Raw genomic sequence first — 23,068 nt, forward strand, 5'->3', positions numbered from 1 at the left:
AGTCCGCTTGGAAGGTAGAGGGCGTCGAGGAGACCCAAAGTCGATCCGCTTTCCCTTCAAAGGCGAGCGACCCATGGTTGATCAAGTGAGAAGAGATGTAGAAGACAAGAGGCTATTTAAAGGATCCGTGCGGAGCCGGGAGAATCCAAACAGCTCCGCTGAATCCAGGAAGATAGCAGAGGATTCGGACGTTATGAGGTCTCTTTAAAGACGGGATCCGATGAAGGAGAGGATGGACAGTTACTACTTTCTCAAACCCGGATTAGCGGCCCGGGTATGAGAAAGTGAGGGACTAGTTGATGGGGCGAGGACCCCGGACCAAAAAGAAGGGCCCAAAAGAGAAGGAGCCCAAGATAGGAGGTAAGGGTTAGTAAAAGAAGAAGCCCGATGATGGCCTGGGCCGAATCCAGGAGTCGGCCCAGGCCCAAGACTCGGCTCAGGAGCCTGTAAGAGGCATTCAAGTCGGTCTAAGAGCCGTTGAGGGAACACTCAATGCGGCATTCAAGAGGACTCGGTCAAAAGGGCCGTTAAGAGGTCAAAGAGCCGTTGGACGACTCGGTAACAGCGACCGAACGGTCTGATAGTGTAATTAGCCTTGAAAGCAATGTTTAACGTACTTCAATTCGGATGGAGGGGAGCCTACTATATAAAGGCCCCTCCACCCTTGTAAGAAGGGGAGGCGAGTCCATGCCCAGAGAATAGACACACACACTTCCTAGAGACTCGATTATCCATCTTTGCGATCACTTTTTGAGAAAGGTGAATCCACCAACCAAAGGTTGTGTTGGACCTCCTTGGGCCCGAAAACCCAAAAACCAACACCGTCTTTCTCTAAACGACGCCGTTGCTGGTAGGCGGGAATTTTTTGCTTCTATTATTTTGCTTTAATATATATAGAGATACTAATTTTAGTTCTACGAATATTAGTAAAATGATAGTTTTGATCTATATGTTCAATTTTTATCTATTTTTATCCACGATTATTATTTTAGTACTATTTTTTTTCATAATAATTATTTTAGAGATAAAATTCATCATGTCAATCATTCATCCTTTTAAAACATACCGAAATTCGTCTATAAACTAGCGTCGTTCATTAGATTCAATGGGACCCATTTTGCCCCCATCAACACTCTTGTAGAAACTAGCGCCATTATATCACTATGAGACTCATTTTGCTAATACTCGTGAGATCAAAATTGGTATTTGCTCTTTTAAAATGTTACAAGTGGCATATAAAATATAAAGAAAAAAGTATCAAATAGGTCACTGAACTTTTACATATTGTGCAATTGAATCATTGAACAAAAAAAATACACAATTGAACCATTAAAAACTCAAAAATTGTGCGAATGATATTTTTACAGGTTACTTCCAAATTTTTCTTAAATATAATGTCATAATTTCAAATTATATATAAAAAAATTTATTTTAACTATTATTTTTAACAATTAAAAGGAAAAAAAAACAATTTTTTTAAAAAAATCAGGAAAAAAAAAACAATTTTTTTATATTATTTTTTCTGCGTCCACCTTCTGAAATTTTTTAGAGATTTGTTTTTTATTTTTTGAAATTTTAAAAACAAGTTTATATGCGATGCACCAAAATCATGCAAAATTTTAAAACACAAGTTTGAACTGTTTAGTTAAAAAAATTCTATCTACACCTTTTTCTGAAATTTTAAACAAAAAAAAAAAAAAAAAAAAAGTTGTGCAAGAATCCCCCCTAAGCTTGATCTTCTGGAACTCCTCCACCTTATCCCCTACAAAAACCACAACAAACAGCCATACAACACATCAACACACAAACAACCCATTTCAAAACATAGCAGACTAATAGAGGATGAAATGAAGAGGATATGAAGGAAGAAAAACTTACAAAAGTTTAAACCCTAGGCTAAGAAACACTTAGATTCTTCACCCTTAGAAATGAGAGAGTGAAGAGGGGATTGAATAGGAAGATGATTAACAATGCATATTTATAGGTATGTGATGGAATAATTACGGAGCGAAGCAATATGGAGCGGATCACACCCGGCACCGAGTGGACTACGCACGGGACCGAACAAACCATGGAGAGGTCTACATATCACGGGGTCCCCGGCTACTATGCACACGGAGTGACGAACCACCCCAGGGTCGGCCAATATGGGTTCGGCACCCCGGGGTCGGCCAACATGGGCTCGGCACCCCGGGGTCGGCCTACGCGGGGTCGACCACCCCGGGGTCGGCCTGGCGTGAGGTCGGCTCGTCGTCGAGCCGACCTCCACGAGCTCGGCCGAGCCCATGGCCGGCACCTTGGCCGAGCTCCACGCTCAGCCAAGGACCGGGTCCTCGCGTGGAGCGAGTCCTGCGGCGCGGGCCACGGCTCCTCCCGCGCAACCAGGGCCCGGTCCGGCCGGGGGGTATAAGAATACCCCCCGTGTCCTATTCAAGTATCTTCTACTTTTCCTACAACACTTGTGTCGTTATTACACTTCCCGGACCTCTGTAATAGCATTACACGTCCAATTAATATAATATTTCTACCCCTATTGTCATTTATTATTTATTTACTATATTCAAACATATTGTCGGGTTGTACAAGCTTAAGTGCTCTCCCTATTATCCCTCATCCGCATCGATGACAAGATCCGGATCAAACACCCACAACTCGCAGGGTTCACGCAACACACGCGACCTCTCCCTCGCCAACTACCCCAACGGGACCACAGCGAGTCGGCAGACCGTGCCCGTGGGGACGGGAGGGGACCTCAGAGATCAGATCAACGGGAACCGGCGGAGGACCTTCCGAGGTCGGCTCACCAATAATCGCCCACTCAGCGGGACGGCGCCACCCGTCCCACCACTGGAGCAGGCGGCGACCACGCTCAACCGCGTCGGCGGGGCTGCGACGGGGTGCCCCGACACCTCCACCTCCGCCCCCTCCAGGGGGGCACGATGGTCCCAGCACTCATGCGCCCCGAGCACACGGGACGCTGGAATAGGGAGAAGTTAACTCGCCACAACCATCTGAGAGGCGAGGCGAAGCGGAGGCCAGCAGGGGCTGGCACGAGCAACGGGAGGAGAGGAGGACTCGGCCGACCCGGGCCATATCCGCGCTCGGGCGGTTGGGCCCTCGTGTGCCGGCGCGAGACCACCTAGGACCGAGGCCGGCCGCGAACGCCAGACAGGCAGAGTCGTCGTGTTCACGGAGGTCCCGGAGCCATGAACCTCGTGTTCCGGGGCCCCGGGAGCTGACCCCACCAGTGGAGCGCTCGGGGGAGAGCAGAGGCCAGCCTCCAAGCTCCCAGCGAGACGAGATGGATCAATTGCGCAGGCAGATGCGCGAGTTGCAGCGCAAGATCGAGGCGCGCGACGAGTCACCGGAGCCTCGGGACGCCTTGGCCACACCTTTCACGAAAGACGTCATGGCCAGCCATCAAACCCTACACGGGGGCGACGGACCCACGGAATCATCTCAACAGGTACAAGGCGGTCATGATGATGACAGGTGTCAATGACGCCATCATGTGTCGCGGCTTCTGCACAACTCTGGATGGCCAGGCCCAAGACTAGTTCGGGTCCTTGCCAGCAGAGTCCATCCCCACTTTCGCCGTCCAAGCTAAGAAGTTTATGTCACACTTCGCGGGTAGCGTACAACGGAGGAAACAGTTCGCCGACCTGTGCTACCTGAAGCAACACAAGTCGGAGACCTTGACGGAGTACCTGAGCAAGTGGAAGAAGGAGGCCATGGGGGTGACCAATTTCGACGAAAGGTCCGCCATCCCATTCTTCACCAACAACCTCCGTTCCGGTCCTTTCCATAGCGATCTCGTCCGGAACGAGCCGAAGATGTACACGGAGTTGATGGATTGTGCCGCGCGGTATGCCAATGCCGAGGTGGCAGAGAAGAGGAAGAAAGAGGAGGAGGAGGGGTGGGGCCAGAGTGACAAGGCACCTCAACCTCGAGGACCGTCGCCCATTACGGTCACGCTGTGATCGGGGTCCCTGTCTAGCCCCTCTGCGACACCTGACCCCGTTGACATAGCCCATGAGCGTCATCATGGACCACGCGGAGGACATGAGCATCGTGTCATTCCCCGAGGAGTGCTTGAAGGTATCCCCCAAGGCCGACCCGAAGAAGTACTGCCGTTTCCATCGGCAGAGCGGGCACGACACGGACGAGTGTATGGTCCTCAAGAAACAGATCGAGGGGCTCATCCAGCAGGGGTACCTAGGCCAATACGTGAAGAGGACAGGGAAGGACCCCGCCAAAGGCCCCGACAACATCCGGAAGAAGAAGGGAGGTGCCAGACCATCCGCCTCTGCCCCGCGCAAGAGGGAACTCGGCCAACTCACGGAGGACGAGGAGACCGAGCCCAACAGCCCGCCAAAGAAGAAAGTCATTCACGTCATCTTCGGCGGCCCAGAGGGTGGAGACACGCCCGCCGAGAGGAAGAGGTGGGCACGGAGCCTATATGTGGGGGAGGTCGTCCGGGTACCCCACGAAAAGAGGACACGCCGGGAGCCCATAACGTTCACCGACGACGACCCCCCGGATGACCCCTGCCCCACCGAGACGTGTTGGTAATCAGGCTGGAGATCAAGGACATCATTGTCCACCGTGTACTGGTGGATACGGAGAGCTCCGTGAACGTCATGTATTATGACACCTTCACGCAACTCGGGCTATCTCGGAAGCAGATCTCCCCGGTACGCACCTTGTTATCTGGTTTCACCGGGGACTCCATCGAAACAGAGGGCTCCATCACCCTCGAGGTACAAATCGGCACCCCGCCACACGTCCAAAGGTGGGAGGTGGAGTTCGTGGTGGTCAAAATCAGCTGTGCCCACAATATCATCTTCGGCCGACCTACCCTGGAGGACCTCACGTGCATCATTTCCATAGAGCACCTCTGCCTCAAGTTCCCCACCCCCACAGGAGCGGGTGTCGCGCGGGGAAACCAAAAGATCAGTCGGAGCTGCTACTTGAAGGCATGCCGCCAAATAACAAGGAAGGACCTCCAGGTACACACCGTAACCGAGAAGGCGCTTCGAGAGGAAGAGAAACGGCCCCGAGCCGAACCCGCGGTGGAGACGGAAGTGGTCATCCTGGACCTCAGCCGACCCGACAGGATGGTGAAGGTGGGTACAGGCCTCCCAGCCGACCTCCGGGGTCGGATCATGGAGGTCATCCGCAGCTACAAGGACGTGTTCGCCTGGGGTCCCGAGGACATGCCGGGCCTTAGTCGAGAGGTCATCACTCACAAGCTGGGGGTGGACCCCAAAGCCAAGCCGGTCCAGCAGCAGAAGCGCTACCTCGCTACGGACAGACGAGAATTTGTGAAGAAGGAGGTCGACACCCTCATCGAGATAGGGCACATAAGGGAGGTCCTATACCCGGCATGGCTCGCGAACGTAGTCCTCGCACCTAAACCACCTATGTGGAGGATGTGTGTGGACTACACGGACCTCAACAAGGCATGCCCCATGGACCCCTTCCCGCTACCCAACATAGACCAACTTGTGGACGAGGCGCCGGGATGCGCGCTCATGAGCTTCTTCGACGCCTTCCGGGTGGACACCAAATCTTCATGCACGAGGAGGACGAAGAAAAGACGGCGTTTACCACCCCCGAAGGGGTCTTTTGTTACCGGGTCATGGCCTTCGCGCTCAAGAACTCGGGAGCCACGTACACACGAATGGTGGCCAAAGTGTTCAAGAAGGTCCTCGGCCGGAACCTGCAAGCTTACGTTGATGACATGATCGTGAAAAGCACAGAGGCCGACCTCCACATAGCCAACTTGACCGAGATACCCCGAAGTCAAAACGGGGACGCGGACTTGCTCTCCAAGCTCGGCCTCGGCACCCCGGAGCATGTCTCTAAGATAGCACGGATTGAAGACCTTGATCCCATTCTCAAGGTAGGGAATCGACATAGTTGGGGCCCTACCCATGGGGTCCGCGAAGAGGAAGTACATAATAGTCGCCATAGACTATTTTACAAAGTGGGTCGAAGCGGAGCACCTCGCCAACATCACAAGCTCCGGGTGCACGGAGTTCGTATGGAGGAACATTTTGAACCGCTTTGGAGTCCCCATGCAAATCATCTCCGACAACGGACGACAATTTGAGAGCAAAGAATTCAAGGAGTTCTGCGACCAATGGTACATAAAGCAGACCCGCGTGGCGGTAGCATACCCGCAGGCAAACGGACAAGTGGAGAACGCCAACAGAACTATAGTGGACGGCATCAAGAAGAACTTGGACGCGGCCGGAGGTACATGGGTGGAAGAGTTGGACACCGTCCTATGGGCATACCGCACCACCCCAAGAAGAGCCACCGGGAAGACACCTTTTGCGCTGACATACGGGTTCGAAGCACGGGCCCCCGCCGAAGCCGCGATACCATCCTATCGGGTCGCGGTGTACGACCCCGACCTCAATGAGGAATACCACGCCGCCGACCTCCATCTCATTGACGACAGAAGGGAGGTCGGCGGCGTCCTCTGATTAAGGCTTACCACGACAACAGAGTCCGACCCCGCTATTTTCAGGTCAGCGATTACGTCCTCCGGAGGCGGGAGGCAAGCCGACCCCAGGACTGAGGCAAGTTGGCTAAGAAGTGGGAAGGACCATATGTGGTCGAAGCTATAGTACGCCCGGGCAGCTACAAGTTGAGGACCCCGTCGGGCAAGACGGTGGACAAGTGTGGAACTCGGAGCACTTGCTAAAATTCTACCAGTAGAGGCGCATTTGTACGGCCCGACCCCCCAATAATGTTTTGTTTTTTATCGTATTGGAATAATGATTTACTTTGAGCAATCGCCTTGCCCCGGGTTGATAATGAGTTCGGGCGCACGTAGAGACGGGCGCCATGAGGCCGGCCCCCAGGGTCGGCCGACACGAGGTCGGCTGGCTAGAGGACGGCCACCCCGGGGGTCGGCCCCGTGAAGGCGGCTGCGTACGCGGCCAACCACGACGGCCAGCTTAGGCGCAGCGCACACCCTAGGGGCGGCACGAGGTCCGACCTCTCTTATCGCTGAACGGAAGGGTTCGGGGCGCGAGTCAAAGGACTCCGACCCCAGAATCACTAAAACGTCCTAGGGGCGGTACGAGGTCCGGCCTCGCCTACTGCCGAACGGGCGTAACACAATCTTAACACCCTAGGGGCGGTACGAGGTCCGACCTCGCCTATCACCGAACGGAAGGATTCGGGATGCGAGTCAAAAGGCTCCAACCCAAGAATCGCTAAGACGTTCTAGGGGCGGTACGAGATCCGACCTCGCCTATCGCCGAACGGGCGTAACGCAAGCTAGATACCATAGCGACGGTACGAGGCCCGACCTCGCGTACCAACCCCGACGGAAGAGCTTAACGGCCCAAGTCCGGTGACTTGGAGTCGAAGGGCCACCCTAAGGGGGCACGAGGTCTGACCTCACGTACCAACCCCGACGGAAGAGCTTAACGGCCCAAGTATGGTGGCATGGGGTCGAAGGGCTACCCTAAGGGGAGCCCGAGGTCCGACCTCATCCGCCACTCGGCAGGGTCTCTGCCGATTCCGAAGGAGGTCTTGGCGGACTTTTCCGATGAGGTCTCGGTCGACCTCTCGAGGAGGTCTTGACCGACCTCTCGGGGAGGTCTCGACCGACTTCTCGGGGAGGTCTCGACCAATCTCTCGAGGAGGTCTCCGCCGACCTCTCGGGGAGGTCTCGACCGACCCCTCGAGGAGGTCTCCGCCGACCTCTCGACGAGGTCTCGACCGACTTCTCGAGTGGGTCTCGGCCGACCTCTCGAAGAGTTCTCGGCCGGCCTCGCGGTGCACCCTTGGGGCGATACGAGGTCCGACATCGCCTATCACCATATGGATGAGCCGCGTCTCCCCATCGTCCGGCTGAAGGAGAGCCTCAACGCCAATGGGGTCAATGTGAATCCGCTCCAAAGGGACATCATCACAAGCACCGTGTGGAAGGTCTGAAATCAAGTCCGGATTGGACGGAAGGTTCGTGGCCGAGCCCCGAGGGGAAGTCAGATGAACATCTCCATTGGCCACCTCCATCGGGTCGGTTGGTGACTCTGGGTTCTCGAGGTCAGCCGGGAGACCCCACGCCACGGGGTCAAGGGTCTCGTCTCTCTTGCAAAGAACGAACTAAACCCTACGCTGCATCACATACTCTCCCACATTGTACATTTGCAACCCCTGCACAGCCATGAGCCCTTACCCAATGAGGTCGCGTAGAAGGTCCCCAACGGTCTCCACCGCATGCTCGGCGAGGTGGGCCTTCAGATCCTTGATGAACACCTCGGAGTCCTTGTAGCTTTACAGGGCTGCCTACAAAGCCCACCTCGGAGTCCCTATAGCTCGTCACGGCTGCCTTCAAAGCCTCCTCATGCACCCGGCGCTCCCGCGCATGGCTGGCAATCAACTCGGCATACTTGCCCTCCAATGCCGCAAGCTTGCTCCCCTTGGCCTTGTGCGCCATCTCCAACTCTTTTCGACCCCTCATCTCGGCCCCCAGCAGCGCCTGAAGGGTTCCCAACACGCTCTCCATGGACGCCGCTCGGGCGACAGCTTGCACAACAGCAAGCATAGACGAAGGATAAAGCGTTAAAACACGAGGGGGTCCGTAATTATCAAGCGGCTTTGGTACTCTCTTGGGCTGACGACTTCTCGCAGCCCCGAGAGTGGGGGACTGATGATGGAATAAATACGGAGCGAAGCAATATGGAGCGGATCACACCCGGCACCGAGTGGACTACGCACGTGACCGGACAGACCATGGAGAGGTCTACCTATCACGGGGTCCCCGGTTACTATGCACACGGAGTGACAAACCACCCTGCGGTCGGCCAACATGGGTTCGGCACCACGGGGTCGGCCGGCACACCAGGGGTCGGCTTACGCGGGGTCGACCACCCCGAGGTCGGCCTGACGTGAGGTCGGCTCGCCGTCGAGCCGACCTCCACGGGCTCGGTCGAGCCCATGACCGGCACCATGGCCGAGCTCCGCGCTCGGCCAAGGACCGGGTCCTCGCGTGGAGCGAGTCCCGCGGCTCCTCCCGCGCGACTCGGGCCCAGTCCGGCCGGGGGGGTATAAAAACACCCCCCGGTGTCCTATTCAAGCATCTTATACTTTTCCTACAACACTTGTATCGTTATTACACGTCCCGAACCTCTGTAATAGCATTACACGTCCAATTAATATAATATTTCTACCCCTATTGTCATTTATTATTTATTTACTATATTCAAACATATATTGGGGTTGTATAATCCGGACCCCCGGGTTCATATAATCCATCAGTATGGTTGGAATCCCAAGGCTGAGATGCAAGAATTTGGATTTCAAATCTGAGTATATTTTAAAATATGGATATGTGTAAAATGGGTAGATTGAGCTAAGAAGCTTGGGCTTTGAATCTTTGATAGTTGGGTTATTGTGCTCATGAAAATCAGGTTCATTATTTAAATGGTATGAACTTAGGACTTTATGATAGTTATAAAATGATTTCAGTAGGCTAGTCTCAAATAGATTTTGCATTTCATAATATAACACTAGGCTATAGTAATTATGGGTCATATAACGAAATAACATATTCAAATGTCATAGTAAATATTATGATAAGGGTATTCACGATAAAATATTCATAGGTAAAAATGATTTTATTTGAAAATATTTATATTAAAATAATATTGATTTAAAATAGCGGGGTATTATAGTGGAATCTTTGCTCGAACGGTTGCCAAATTTCAAACTAGAAGTGCATTGACAATGTTGTACACACATTCATTAACATAAGAACACAAGAGCATCTCACAAAAACAAAAACCCTAGGTTGGGTTTTAAACCCTCTTATGCAATAGATATTAAATAGGCATAACATCTAATGTAAACCTCAATCCAATCCCTACACAAAACTACTCACTCATCATATAGGTAAATAACACACGAATATCAAAGGTAACAAACATCAAACAACAAATGAAGATAAACACTAATATGAACTTGCAACAAAGTAAAGATTTAAAATCAAAGAGATTAAACTCAAGTATAACAATCCAAGCTAAAGATAACAATATTAAAGCTAGGGAATGGAAAATCCAAGGAGAAATGAAAATAACCTAAACTAGAGATACTCTATTGCTGCCTCTTTCGATGTTCACGCTTTGCCTCCGTCTTCTTCTAAATCAGGAAAAAGATCTATTTATAGTGCATAATTAAGATTTCGGTGCACTGGCACCGCACGGGTGTGTCATTGCCCGTGCAGGTGCACTGGCAAAGCATGGGCATGGAGTGCCCGTCCGCGAGGCCACCTCGACTATTGATAATGCACAGGCAATGCACTGACGTGCCATCGCTCGTGCACACGTTTGCCTCCACGCCACAATCTTCAACATGCTCATTTTCCCTGTCTTTTTTATAGTCTGCTTCTATGTGTTCCTTTTCCTTCATTTTCAACATTTTTTTTTGCTCCGTTTTGGTTGACTTTTGCTTCATTTTGTTTTTTCTTCCCTCAAATGTGCATTTCGGTGAAAATGAGCATAAAACATATCTTTTAGCTTAGAAACCCAATAAAACATATTGAAATGTGCACAAAAGGGATTTAAAATGGGGTAAAATATAGTACAAATTAAGAGTCATCACCGTACCAATTGTGGTTTGTTTATCGCAATGCACAAAACTCAGAGGTACATGTTCTCCCAATTAGGAATGCCCTCGAGAAAATGGCATAGCCATTCAACTTCTTCACGACACTTGTCCAAGGTTATCAGCTCAAATTCTATCGTGGATCTAGTTATCACGGTTTGTTCCGAGGAATTTTCAAAGAGACGGCTGCACTAGCTAACGTGAACACGTAGCCACTCATGGACATAGAGTCCTTAAGGTTTGATATCTAGTTAACGTCAATATACCTTTCAAGTACAACAAGATATCTTGCGTAGTGCAGTTCAAGGTCATGAGTATACCTTATGTATCTCATAATTCTTACTATTACCTTCCAATGTTTATCATTGGGGTTACTCATATAGTCATATGTCTAATTCATACTAAAAAAAATAGTCATATGTCTACTAAGTTTGCTAACCGCAAAGGTAATATCTGGTCCAATACAACTCATTAGATATATTAAACTACCAAAAATCTGAGCATATTCTACTTGAGAAATACAATCTCTGTGATTTTTGGATAAATATACGTTAGTATCTAACGGTGTCATTGCCACTTGATTATCATCCTTGTTGATTTTTCCAAGAATTTTATCAATATAATGATATTGGCTTAACACAAGACCATATGGTCTTCTAATGATTTTAATCCCAAAGATTAAATTCACCATACTCATGCCCTTAATGTCAAATCTCGAATTTAACATGTTCTTGGTAGATTTGATCATTTGAAAAGATTAAATTCAACAAAACCATGTCCTTAATGTCAAATCTCCAATTTAATATGTTCTTGATAGATTTGATCATTTGATCGTTACTATCCAGGATAAGTAAATCATCCATGTAGATTAAGGATGTCATAACTATCTATCGTTCCATTAACGTAAACACACTTCTCACATTCGTTTATATTAAATCCATTAGTCATCATTTCATGATCAAACTTCACGTGTCATTGCTAAGACTACTGTTTCATACCATACGACTTTACCAATTTACACACCTTCTTTCCATGGCTTGGAACCACAAAACCTTTAGGTTGTTCTTTATAGATTTCTTAAATCTTAATATAACTTGCCATTTAATAAAGCTTTTTTCGCGTCCAATTTGATGAACTTCTAAATCTCAGTGCGACTATGACAAATATCATTCTAATGTATTTTATTCTTATCACAAGAGAAATACGTATCGAGGCCACCAATTTTTTTCACCCAAACACATCAAAGTCATGCACAAATACGCAAACCTAGTTTAGATTCTCAATAAAATAACCCGATCCCCGCAATTAGCTCTTCCCTCTTGCTTTTCTTGGATAGATGGATAATCTTGACCCAAGATTTCTTACAAATTGACGCACTTGATCTCGCCCTGGGTAATTGCTATTCTTCAAATGGAAGTCGATGGATTTTCGGTGAGCTAGAGGGAAGTCAATGGATTTGGAAATTTAGGTTTAGAGTTATGTTTTTACTTTGATTTTTAATTGGAATAAATATTTTTTAATTGGAATAAGGTTCAAATTGGCCACTGAACGTAACCTGAAAATGCAATTAGGCCACTGAACGAACAAAAAGTGCAATTAGGTCATTGAACACTCCAAAAACGTGCAATTAGGCCATTGAACTCTCCAAACGTATGCAATTTCACCGGATAACAGGTTACCATCAATTTTAGCAGGTTACCTGCTTACGTGGCAGCTGAGTTGACATTTTTAATAATTTTTAATAATTAATTTTAATAATAAATTTTATAAAAAATTGAAAAAAATTAAATAAAAAATAAAATAAGAAGTCTTTTTTATTTTTTTAAATTTTTTTTAAATAAAAATTTATTATTAAAATTTATTTAAAATGATTTAAAATTTATTAAAAATGCCAACTCAGCTACCACGTAAGCAGATAACCTGCTAAAATTGAGGGTAACCTGCTATCAGGTGAAATTGCACATTTTTGGAGTGTTCAGTGACCTAATTGCATTTTTTTTTCATTCAGTGGCCTAATTACATTTTCAGGTTACGTTCAGTGGCCAATTTGAACCTTATTCCTTTTTAATTTTATTTTGATTTTTTGGTTTTTACTTTACATACGTGACGAATCAGATGACTAATGCTAAGGACACATAAGGGCTACGTAGGAGGTTATCATTTACTAGAGATTAATCGATTCTTGGTCTGGTTGCATGAAAATTACAAATTGATGCATCTAATTACTACTTTTAAAAATTGAAAGGCTTACTTATATTTTTAGAAAAATAGCACTTTTTCCGCCCTGAGTTATATCTTTATAATACTTTTTTTCTCTAAATTATTTAAGTGATTGTTTTTCTCTTAAAATGTTAAATAGACATATTTACCCTTAAAATAAATATTTCATTTATTTTTCTTTTCAAACAAATTATGACCACGATTTGATTCAAATCGAACAGACACCATAACAACCAAATCGAAATATTCTAATTACAATTTAGAATCGAAACTCGATATCTAGAGTTTATTGAAGACGCGAACCGGAACGGCCGGTTCATGTTCTGAACTAAAAAAAATAAAATACATTTATTGTTGAATTTAGACTATTTTAAAATAAAAAATAAAATTTTATAATAAAGACGGTTCAAAATCGCGAACCGGATCTGAAACTGCTGGTTCACGGTTCAGGAGCTAGTTTTTTTTTTTTTATTCATAATTTTAATAAACTGAAATCCAAATATTGGATTCTGGATCTGAATCATAACCGAAAACTTTCAATTTAATTTCTATAGTGTCCAGTTCAGTTCGAACCGAACTGTGGTCATCCCTATGTATAAGCAATAATTTGTTGGAGAAGAAAAATAAATAAAATGTCTACTTTAAAGGTAGAGATGTCAATTTAATATATTAAGGGGGAGAAACCGTCACTTTTAAAATAATTGAGAGGACTAATGTGCTTACATAAATAATTCAGAGGAAAAAGTGTTATACATATATAATTTAGAGAGAAAAAGTGTCATTTTCCCCTTTTTTTTTTTTTTTTTAAAACACTCAATTTTCGTTATCTAAGGAAATTTAGCTTTTGTCTGTTTTATCCTCTCCATAATATGTGCAGATGCTTCATTCTCAACTCGGAAAAAGCAGTGTTTTCCGTTCTCCCCATTTGTATGGAACTTCTGCTTCATTCCCATTCCATGGCAGCAAAGGTTTCATTGCTTCATCAATACCATCGAAACGGACAGCCAACTCCACCTCAACGACATGGTACTCCGACAAGGAGGAAGAAGAAGCAGCATACGCTTGTGCTCTACGGAAATGCGTGGAGACTTCCAACTTAGGTTACGCGAAAGCAATCCAAGCAAAGCTCTTCAGGACGCCCCGCATGGCTTCCTCTCTGTATCTCCACAACCATGTTCTGAATGCATATGTGAAATGCGGGGACATACGGGGCGGACTCAAACTGTTTGACGATATGCCGGAGAAGAACGTTGTATCTTGGACTGCCCTCATTGCGGGCTTCGTGCAAAAGGGTTTTCCTGTTGAGGCGTTCTCTTTGTTGTTTAGGATGCACAGCAGTGGATTAAAGCCGAATGAGTTCACCTTTGTGAGTGCACTTCATGCGTGTTCATTTGCGGATTCTTTGAGCTTGCTACACTTATGTCAAGTGTATGGTTTGATTGTTAAGTTTGGTTTTGAGTCTAATGTTTATTTAGTGAATGCTTTCTTGACGGGTTTGTTAAGGCATCATAGATTAGAAGAAGCAAAGGAGGTGTTTGAGAATTGTTCAAATAGGGATAATGTGACCTGGAATGCTATGCTGGATGGTTATGTACAGCTTTGCTGCTCAGAATTACCTAGGTTTTGGCTTAGGATGATAAGAAATGGTGTTGAACCTGATAAGTTCACTTTTTCAAGCGTGCTTACCGGATTGGCTGAGCATCCAAACCTTGAAATGGGTGTGCAAGTTCATGCTTGGCTCATAAAGTGTGGCCATGGGAATGAAGTGTGTGTGGGGAACTCTTTGGTGGATATGTATTTGAAGAGTCAAAGATTGAGTGAAGGGTTGAAAGCATTTGAGGAGATACACTTAAAAGACGTGCGCTCCTGGACTCAAATGGCTGCAGGGCTTTTGAATTATGAGAAGCCAAGCTGGGCTGTTCAGGTTGTTGGAATGATGAGAATGGCTGGTGTGAGGCCTAATAAATTCACTCTTGCAACTGCGTTTAACGCATGTGCCAATCTGGCGTATTTGAAAGAGGGGGAGAAGCTTCATGGGTTGAGGATCAAACTGGAATATGATATTGATGTTTGTGTGGATAATGCCTTGCTTGACATGTATGCAAAATGTGGGTTCATGGATGGTGCTTTCATGGTTTTTAAATCAATGAATGAACGCACCATTGTTTCATGGACAGCAATGATAGCAGGGTATGCACAAAATGGATGCCCAAAAGAAGCCCTTGAAATCTTCCATGAAATGAGGAGCAGAGGGGTGGAGCCTAATGTTATTACCTTAATATGTGTGCTTTATGCTTGTAGCCAAGGGGGGCTTATTGATGAAGGGTGGAGTATTTTCTCTTCAATGAACCGTGAATATGGTATTGTTCCTATACAAGATCATTATGCATGTATGGTGAATCTCCTTGGCCGTGCTGGGCGTATCAAGGAAGCTGAGGAATTAATTCTGGGGATGCCATATCAACCAGGTTTGTTGGTCTGGCAAACCTTGCTTGGGGCATGTGTGCTTCATGGGGATACAGAAACTGCTAAGCGAGCTGCAGAGAAAGCGTTAAGTATTAACAAAAACGATCCTGCAACGTATGTATTGTTGTCAAACACATTTGCTAGTTTGCACCATTGGGAAAACGTGGGAAATCTGAGAGAAATCATGGAGAGTAGGGATGTTAAGAAAATCCCTGGTTCTAGTTGGCTTGAAATAAACAGAGGGAAATCGCTACTTGAAGCACTTGGAGAATATGCATAAAGAGAAATTGAGAATGATGGAATGTTTTAGCACCATAGTAGTCTTCTCACTGCTGATAACTCAAATGAAAGTTCCCTTGTACAATAGAATGGCAGTGAAAGTGTGAGCATGCAATCCATTCCACCAAGATTGAACTTGCTGTGTCTTCAATGTATATTAATGGATAGTACATGGATTTTCCTCCCTTTCATGGTTGTAGAAAATGTATCATGTTGCCCACATGAGCAGCTCAACTGGCCACAGAGGTGAAAATTTGTCACAAGAGAACAAGGATCGAGTCTCAGCAGGGACACTGTGGGAGCACAATCTCTCAAAATAAGAAGGGCTCTTTGTGCACAGTGAGTAAAAGTCTAGTATCTTTTAAGTCGGTTGAGTCACCATGATTTATCCCTTTACAAACTGCTGGGCCAGAGTGTGTGGGTGTCTGAGGTGGGTGATTACACCTTTTGTCACAAGAAAAGGTATCACGTCAGATGGTCTTTAATGAAGGAAAGAGAACAAACAATTAAAGAAGTAGAACTTTCAATATTTGTGATGCAAAGTATTCTTTTAGTAGACTCAAAGGTTCTTTCAATCTTTCTTAACCTAGCAGTCCTAGCTGTAAGGATGGGACTATAATATTGAAAGAAAAGTATAGAACTTAAACTTGAAGGGAAAAGAAGATAGGAATTACTAGCCTTAGACTCAAGTTGGACTGGAGTGAAGATTTTATTTCTTCGTGCAGTCATGTAATACTTTTTCTCTTATGTGCAATTAAGAAGCCACTTCTTGCTAGTCTCAGGCTGTAAAGTATAAAGGCTATGACAATCAACCATTTTGTGTGGTTATCAGCAGTGCTACACTCGTTGTGGGCAAATTATTGTGTGGATCATGGTTCAAAATGACGTTATTAGAATTTTATAAGTTAGAATAATATATATTATGAATAAGAATAATGTACTTTATGTGTTAGAATAATGTACTTTGTGTTAGAATAATGTGCATTATGTGTTAAAATAATAAAACTTCTGGGATAAGATAATATACTTTGTGTTAGAATAATGTGCATTGAAATTATTGTGCTCCTTGGACGGACTTGGATTGTTTGAAAAAAATCTTGTGAAAGTACGTACGATCCATAGGCTTGTCTTGATTAGGGGTGTACAAACTTCGGTAAATTTTCGATTAACCGATCGAACCGACAAAGTTCGGTTAACCATTTTGTAACCGAACTTTTTCAGTTTAGTTAATGGTTAAAGGTTTTTTAAAATTTCGGTTAACGGTTAATTCGGTTCGAAATTGTCGGTTAATCGAAATTATATATATATATATATATATATATATATATATATATATATATATATATATATATATATATATATATATATATATATATATATATACACACGTGCGGTTGAATGCTTCCCGTGTGGATGTGCAGTGGATTAATGTGCGTGAGATTTGTACTTAATGTGTGTGAGTGTTGTGCTTAATGTGTCTGAGATTTGTACTTAATGTGCGTGAATGTGTAAAATGCAGCAGAAATTATTGATGTCAGTTTCTTCCCCGTCCCCAGTAGCCATTACCCCCTCCCTGATGATGATGATGCGGAGGCGGGCTATGGTGATTAAGAATTATGGGAAGAATACAACAGAAATCCACACTTAGCTGCTGTGCAAATTTTACTGTGCGTGCGTCATCTATATAAACATTCAACTGCACTGAAGGTAGCTGATAATCTAGAATCCATGGCCAAATTGAAGGAAGAAGTAACAAGAAGCTTGGACGTTAATGTGCGTGAGTTTCTGTTCTGCTTCCTTCTGAGCTCGTAATTCTGAAATACTCACGCACATTAAGCACAAATCTCACGCACATTAAGCACAAATCTCACGCACATTAAACACAATACTCAGACACATTAAGTACAAAACTCACGCATATTAACATGATGCACATTAAGTACAAATTTCAGACACATTGAGTACAAATCTCACGCAAATTAAATATAAACCTCACGCACATTAATCCTCCGCACAATTGCACGGGAAGCCACAAATGCACCTGATCCCTTCCCTATATATATATATATATATATATATATATATATATATATATATATATATATATATATATATATATATATATATATATATATATATATATATATATATATATATATATATATATATATATATAAGAGCCCAAGAAAGTTAGGCCTATAATGGGTATAAGTCAAATTTTTAATCAAATGAATGACTCAGATTGATCAAATTTTAATTTTTCCTTAAGATTTCCTAATTTATCCTCAATGAATATGATTATCTGTTAATTTTTCCGTTAAATATTATCTTTTCCGTTAATTTCTGTTAATTCACCGTTAACTTTCTCATTGATTTCAATAAGAAAAGGTCTTAGGTTCGAACCTCATCCCAATCAAAGTTAGCATAGTATCATTGATTTCAATAGAAAATGTCTTAGGTTCGAACCTCATTCTAATCAAAGTTGGCATAGTTAGTACTCTATTTTACTCTTATTAAATTAAAATAATAATTTAATAGCTACAACAAAAAATAATACATATAAATTTCTTTAATTTAGAATTATGTGTCTACAATGTCTTTATTCAAAAAAAATTATTCATTATCAATAAATTAAATAAGAGAAATAATTTCATTAGTTATATTGTCTTTATTTTTCACCAATATAAAAATTATTTACATTCAAATTCATCAATTGATTATACATGCTACATTGTCCGTACAATGTCTTTATTAAAATTTTTTTTATTCATTATCAATAAATTAATTGGGCACTATCTCAAAAAACTAGTAAATTAATAAGTATGTTAAAAATAATAAATAGTTAGCGGAATATTCCGTTACTAAAGTTTATACTAATGGAATTTAGAGTTATTTAAAGGAAAAAAAATAGTATAATAAAGGGTAAATAAAGAAAATTATTAAAAATATTAAAATCAAAATAATATGAACCATTCATTTTAAGAAACAACTACAACTGACATTTTTTTGTTCCAGTTAAGGGTCTAACATTATTGACTCTTATTAGATTTGTACTAGTAATCACACTCGCTTTGCGCGATTAGACCAATGCCCAATATATATTGTTAATGTAGTGTTCCTTAATTGGTTAAAGTATTCATCATATAATAATAAGAAAAATGTTAAATTAATAAAAGATAAACAAATAATCTCAGTGCTTATATTTTTATAAAAGATAAAGAAATTGTCAATAACTAAATTATAACTAAAGTAAAAACAAATAAATCACTAACTAAAACTGAATGCTAAAATCCTATTAAGATTTCAATATTCTAATTTTAAGTTAGAATTCTATAAACATTTGTATTCTAAAAATCTATTAAGACTTCAATATTCTAATTCTAATTACGGAGTATAAATTAGAATTCTATAAAGATTTGTATTGTATTCTAAGACTTCAATATTTTCTAATTGTTAATATTCCTATATTTTCAATTGATGAGATATTATTTATAATCTTTTACTCAATAAGAGTGATGGTATGATTGATTAAAATTTTTATTATGAATATTTTTGCAGTATATCTAAACATCTTTATATAGTATGAGCTGAAATCAAGGTTGGTCCTACACCACTAAAATAATTGTAAACAAAAGGGGAAACAAACTGTGACTTGGAAATTGTATAAATTACAACAACTGCACTATAGCCGGCTTGATGTATTGCCTACCACTTATCGCTCCTATGAGTTGAACTTGTTCCAAGCTTCCTATAAAAATCAAGAATAAAATTAGAAGGGATATAATCAGGGAGCCTTTTGCCAACAGAACATAGCATCATGCAATGTGGTGTAGAAAACTAAGACTCGGACATCTAAACATACCTTTAGAAGATTAAAGGCCTTTTGCATATTTTTTTTAAAAGACCTTTTTGCATATATACTTTTGCTGAATGGTTGCACCCCGTTGCTGTAATTTGTCGGGGTGGATGGACGCACAGAGTGGCTTTCCTGTAAGCTTTCTTTACAACTGCAGAAGTTAGGACTTCTATTAAAGGAACTTGATGCCAACTGCTATCAGGCCAAAGAATCTATCAACAACTTAATCTAGCCTTCATAGGAAGCAAGCACAAGGAATCATGGACGAAACCCAAGTCACTTTTCTACAACAACATCAAATATAGACAACTATATAGCTAGCTAACTTGAGTGCAAGATTCACTTGCAAAGACAACAAAAATACTAATGTTCTTACATCCTTTGATACATTAGGTTCATTGATTTGAAAGTAATAAAAAAATATCTATACTGTTGAGGGATCCTTAAGGATTTGCTTCCAAGCAGACTGTATCTATGAAGTATTTAATTAGGAACAATAGATAACAACTCCAAATGTATGTAAAGGAGCTAAATTACTATTAGGAAATGCTAAAGATATGTACCTGAATATTGCTAAAATCTTCTAAACTTTCATAACTATTGTCCCCATAAAATCAAAAGATTAACATTTGAGAGACAATGCAATTGCTAGTTCTTGTAACTTGCCACCAACTGCATGTCTGTATCGTCAACAATGGAGGCAAGTATTTAAAACAAATTGCGATGAAGAGCATATGTATTAAACTCATAAAAAGCAAGCATTGCAATTCTGAAAAAGGTATTGACATTCTACCATCATTCTTAATTCAGTTGTGACAGTGAAGTAAGGGATATTTGAAATATTTGAAGAAGTGATTGGTCTAGAAACGAGCAAGCTACCCTACGATCCTTCCCCTTTTAATTCAGACCTGTGTAAAGAAAGATATTAAACAGTAGGAACATATATGAAATTAATGTTTTATTGAATACTAAACAACAGGATCTTAATGCATGTTCTGACAATAAGGATATTGGAGTTAGTCATATATTAAAGTATGACTGATATACTGAATTTATAAGAGAATAGAAGTTCTTACTCAAAGTTCAAAACCCCAAATACTACTGTATACACTAAGGGCCAACCAAGATTTGATAAAGAGATATTATATCCATCTCTGCTTCAAAGACAAACATACTTATAACAGTAGGTATGAAAAAGCCAAACTGCTGTATAGAACAATGAAACCAATCAAACCCGTTTTTGGCCCATTTCCCTTATAGTTGCTGAGTTCATTGAAATACATTTATAGCACCCCAAAAAACACACATAAATGGAAGCAACATATGCCAAACTCTAACATAATTCTTACTAATTCCAAACTTACTAATGCTCACAGAAGATACAGGAAAGCATTCACTTCGGTCCAAGCTAAGAGATAACAACAGAACCCAATGAACTTACCAAAGTTTCGATCTCTGTTAAGGAGGACGCCAGTTGCGCTGCTATACGAAGGATAACACCGGCGGTGGAGGACCGGTGACCTCCTGCTGCACTAGAGAGAGAACGCCGGCGGTGGAAGAACGGTAGTCGAGACAATTCCCTAATTTCTTTGAAGAAGAGCTGCAGTTACCAAGTGCCATCGAGACAGTTCCCTAATTTCTTTGAACAAGAGCTGCAATTACAAAGTGCCATCCAATTTCAGTAAAACTACAAAATTACCACCGCCCCTTCAACTTAACACTCTTTGTTAAATTTAGCAGTAATAATTTGGTAAACTTGAGAAGAATGAGGATAATTTTGGGATTTAATTAGACGTTGTATAATAAAAATAACACAAGGTACAATCTTGTATAACATACTGTTATACTGACATATTTTTAGTTTCGGTTAAGGCCTAACATTATTGACTCTTATTAAAATTGTAGATTGTAATTGTAGATGTAGATATGTATTTGTAGCAATCGTTATACCATGCACCAGGGTTCACATAGCATTATGCGCCTCGCGCCTCCCAAAACGACGTTGTTTTGTTAAGTTGTTAAAAAAAATCTTCTGTTTCGAATGCACATAAACTCATAACAGAATACACATAAACTCATAACAAAATACACATAATCTACATAATACATAATACACATAAACTTTTAGCTGAATACACATAATGGGGTTTGGTTAACATAATACACATAAACTCTTACTGAATACACATAAACTCATTACACAATACACATAAACTTTTGACTGAATACACAAAATGGGATTTGGTTAACATAATACACATAAACTCTTAACTGAATACACATAAACTCATAACACAATACACATAAATTTTTAAATGAATACACATAATAGGGTTTGGTCTGTTCCGATGGACGGAGTGATGTCAGCATGACGTCAACATGAAACGCGCGCATTTTGTACCTAAACCCACATTGCTATATACGCCGTGGTGCACGATATAAATTGCCATATTTGTAGATATGCCTCTTATTTTTGGGCCTTCCTTCTATGCATGCTAATTCTCATCTTAATCTTTTGAGTTAGATTTTATTGGGCTAGCTCAATTGAATACGGAGTATATTCTATAATGAATATTATATGAGAGTCAATTTTTTTTTCTAAGAAATAAATTATTTACTAAAATAGAAAAAAAAAAAAAGAATTAGCAATAACACATTGAATTTATATTGAATGTACCTCATTGAGGTTATTTATTTTTTTCCATTGAGTAAAGTATTGTCAGGATGGGAAAAAAAATGTCAATTTTCTTTTAAAATAAATCAAAAATAAAAATGTAAATGATTTATAACATAAAAATAAAAGGAATAAGAATATAATTTTAAAAGAACTATAATAAATAGAGAATTGACATAATATTGAGAAAAAATGATTAAATAAACTCCTAAGTAGAAGAGTAAATAGTGTAATTGAGCTCTCAAAAACTAGTAAAAAAGTGAACTTAAACTCAATGGTAAAGAGGAAATTTCAATTTTGGTCATATGACTATAGGGGTCTTGTTAATTTTACTCTCTGACTTTTAAAAGTGTCACTTTAGTACCTTAACTATGCAATTTTTGTCAATTTTGGTCACTCCGGCGAAATTGCCGGTCAACTGCCAAAAAATTTTAATTGTTAAAATAATGAGGGTATTTTGATCATTTCACGTCTCTTTTCTTCTTCCCAAGCGAGTTTATCCCTTCCTCTCTCGTTTCCGGCAAATGCAATGAACTAAGATGATGGGGAAAGGAGGCTTGATGATATTAAAGATAGGGTTTACAGGGAGAAAGAACGCTGAAAGCGAAGAGAAAGGGATGAACTCGCCGGAGAAGAAGAAAAGAGGCGTTCTCACCTAAATGGCATCCTCTCTCTCTCTATATATATATATATATATATATATATATATATATATATATATATATCAAAAGCCCTTATTTAACTATTATTAACAAACTTTATTCAACCATATATATGTGTGTACTAAAACTTAGTATCATGGTCTAAATTCAACAATTGTATGTGTAGGAACCGTTGGTAGGAAAACAAATAATAATCAAATAAAAATGACTATTATTTTCTGGAAAGAAGGGAAGAAGAGATGAAGGAAAAAGACTAGTGTTTGGTGTTGGGTTTTTGCAAGA

The 23,068-nt window shown here is 41.9% G+C and overlaps 1 protein-coding gene and 1 long non-coding RNA gene across 4 annotated transcripts; one reads left to right on the plus strand and one right to left on the minus strand.

The window, feature by feature from the left end:
• The first annotated feature begins 13,717 nt into the window (after positions 1-13,717).
• LOC109193644 (putative pentatricopeptide repeat-containing protein At3g15130) lies at positions 13,718-16,361 on the plus strand. The gene is made up of 2 exons (XM_019344499.1): positions 13,718-15,697; positions 15,795-16,361. Exon 1 carries the CDS (start codon positions 13,727-13,729, stop codon positions 15,593-15,595), a length of 1,869 nt encoding a protein of 622 aa, XP_019200044.1. The 5' UTR covers positions 13,718-13,726; the 3' UTR covers positions 15,596-15,697; positions 15,795-16,361.
• Positions 16,362-19,236: 2,875 nt separating this feature from the next.
• Positions 19,237-21,084, minus strand: LOC109193690. Of its 3 annotated transcripts, none has more exons than XR_002056318.1 (4): positions 20,892-21,084; positions 20,244-20,358; positions 19,457-20,130; positions 19,237-19,342 (listed from the first exon to the last, which is right to left on the minus strand). It is a non-coding gene; the product is annotated as an uncharacterized LOC109193690 (long non-coding RNA). The 3 variants fall into 3 exon arrangements; XR_002056319.1 differs by having other exon boundaries at positions 19,457-19,601; positions 20,014-20,358; XR_002056317.1 differs by having other exon boundaries at positions 19,457-20,358.
• Between the last annotated feature and the right edge of the window lie 1,984 nt (positions 21,085-23,068).

The sequence above is a fragment of the Ipomoea nil genome, unplaced genomic scaffold, assembly GCF_001879475.1.
Source record: "Ipomoea nil cultivar Tokyo-kokei standard unplaced genomic scaffold, Asagao_1.1 scaffold1900, whole genome shotgun sequence".
Classification (NCBI taxonomy): domain Eukaryota; kingdom Viridiplantae; phylum Streptophyta; class Magnoliopsida; order Solanales; family Convolvulaceae; genus Ipomoea; species Ipomoea nil.

Excerpts from the sequence above, each read along its gene's own strand:
- LOC109193644 (XM_019344499.1), top strand. The coding sequence starts at position 13,727 with ATGCTTCATTCTCAACTCGGAAAAAGCAGTGTTTTCCGTTCTCCCCAT.